At 41.7% G+C, this 1,157-nt stretch overlaps 1 protein-coding gene across 1 annotated transcript in view; it reads right to left on the reverse strand.

Moving 5' to 3' along the window:
- LOC107094406 overlaps positions 1-1,157 on the reverse strand; it is a 35,474-nt gene that overhangs the window by 22,367 nt on the left and 11,950 nt on the right. Inside the window, exon 11 of the mRNA XM_015389979.1 lies at positions 252-534. Coding sequence (XP_015245465.1) covers positions 252-534 — 283 coding nt within the window. The remainder of the gene's footprint in view (positions 1-251; positions 535-1,157) is intronic.

Consider the following 1,157-nt stretch of genomic DNA (forward strand, 5'->3'; position numbering starts at 1 on the left):
AGCAAGTTTTATGGGAATTACAGAGTATTTCTTCACTGAAAGAAGAGCAAAACACTGCTCTATGTGTCATTCAGGCACAAATGCTGAATGCAGGAATCAGATGAAGCTGATCAGAGAAAAATCACTGATATCAGCCCAAAATGGCGGCCGGCTAAAGCATGGGTCCACCTGTCATGCTGGTTGGTCGTTATCCCTTCAATCAGAAACACTGAGTGACCGTAGCACTAGCAGAACTGAGGAACAGGACTCACCTTCAGGTGCAGAGCTGCTGGAGGACAACTTCTGCTGGAGATCAGTCCTGTTTATCTCCTGTAAAATCTCCATGGCAACCTGTAGGCTTTGTTTTTGCAGCAGCTGCACCATCACCTCCGCGAGGTTCAGTCTCTCTGTCATCTCATCCTGGTGTCTGAGGAGTAACTTGAAGCCTCTTTTCCAGACCCGCTTCTGGAGAATCCTCCTGAAAACTTCCAGCTGCATGTCGCTGAGATCCATGAACACTTCCAGAAGTTTCCTCACATCTGGATCATTGGTTTCCTGAAAGTTAAATAAACCAGCAGTCACTTTAAAAGCTGCTTTAAACCAGTTCAAGTTCATTTCACGGCTCCTTCAATTCTTATCTATTTATGATTTGCTGTGTTTGACTCATTCTGTGTAAAACACAGAATGAGTGTAGAAATATTCTTATAATCAAATCTTATCTATAAACTCTTAAGGTTGTGTAAGAAAATGAGTTTGAAGTTGGCGTGTGATTTTAGAGGTTAATAAAGGGCTTAGTTCAGTTTAACATTATTAAAAATCCTTAATTCAGTTTTTAGATTCAATTTAGTTACACTGAACCGCCTCATTCAGAACAAAACAGAAATAAGTAAAAATGTCTCATTAAGTGTTTAACCTTTAAATTGAGCATTTAAATAAGTTGATTTGCTAATTGAACGGATTAGATTTTAGGTTCACTCATTGGGTCATCTGATAATCCTGGGACCAACCATCGGTGCCGCCGGGTCTTTGGTCCTGGGATTATTGGATGTGAGCGTTATGGGTGAATGTGCGTCTGTGTTTTTTTGTTTTTTCTGTGGTGAGAGTGGGGGCGCTAGGGTAGGAAGGCGTGATTGAGCCTGTGAGTTTTTTTTCCCTCCCAGGTTGGGGTCTGAACTGCC

This window comes from Cyprinodon variegatus, unplaced genomic scaffold, assembly GCF_000732505.1.
Source record: "Cyprinodon variegatus isolate N-32 unplaced genomic scaffold, C_variegatus-1.0 Scaffold481, whole genome shotgun sequence".
Taxonomy (NCBI): Eukaryota; Metazoa; Chordata; class Actinopteri; order Cyprinodontiformes; family Cyprinodontidae; genus Cyprinodon; species Cyprinodon variegatus.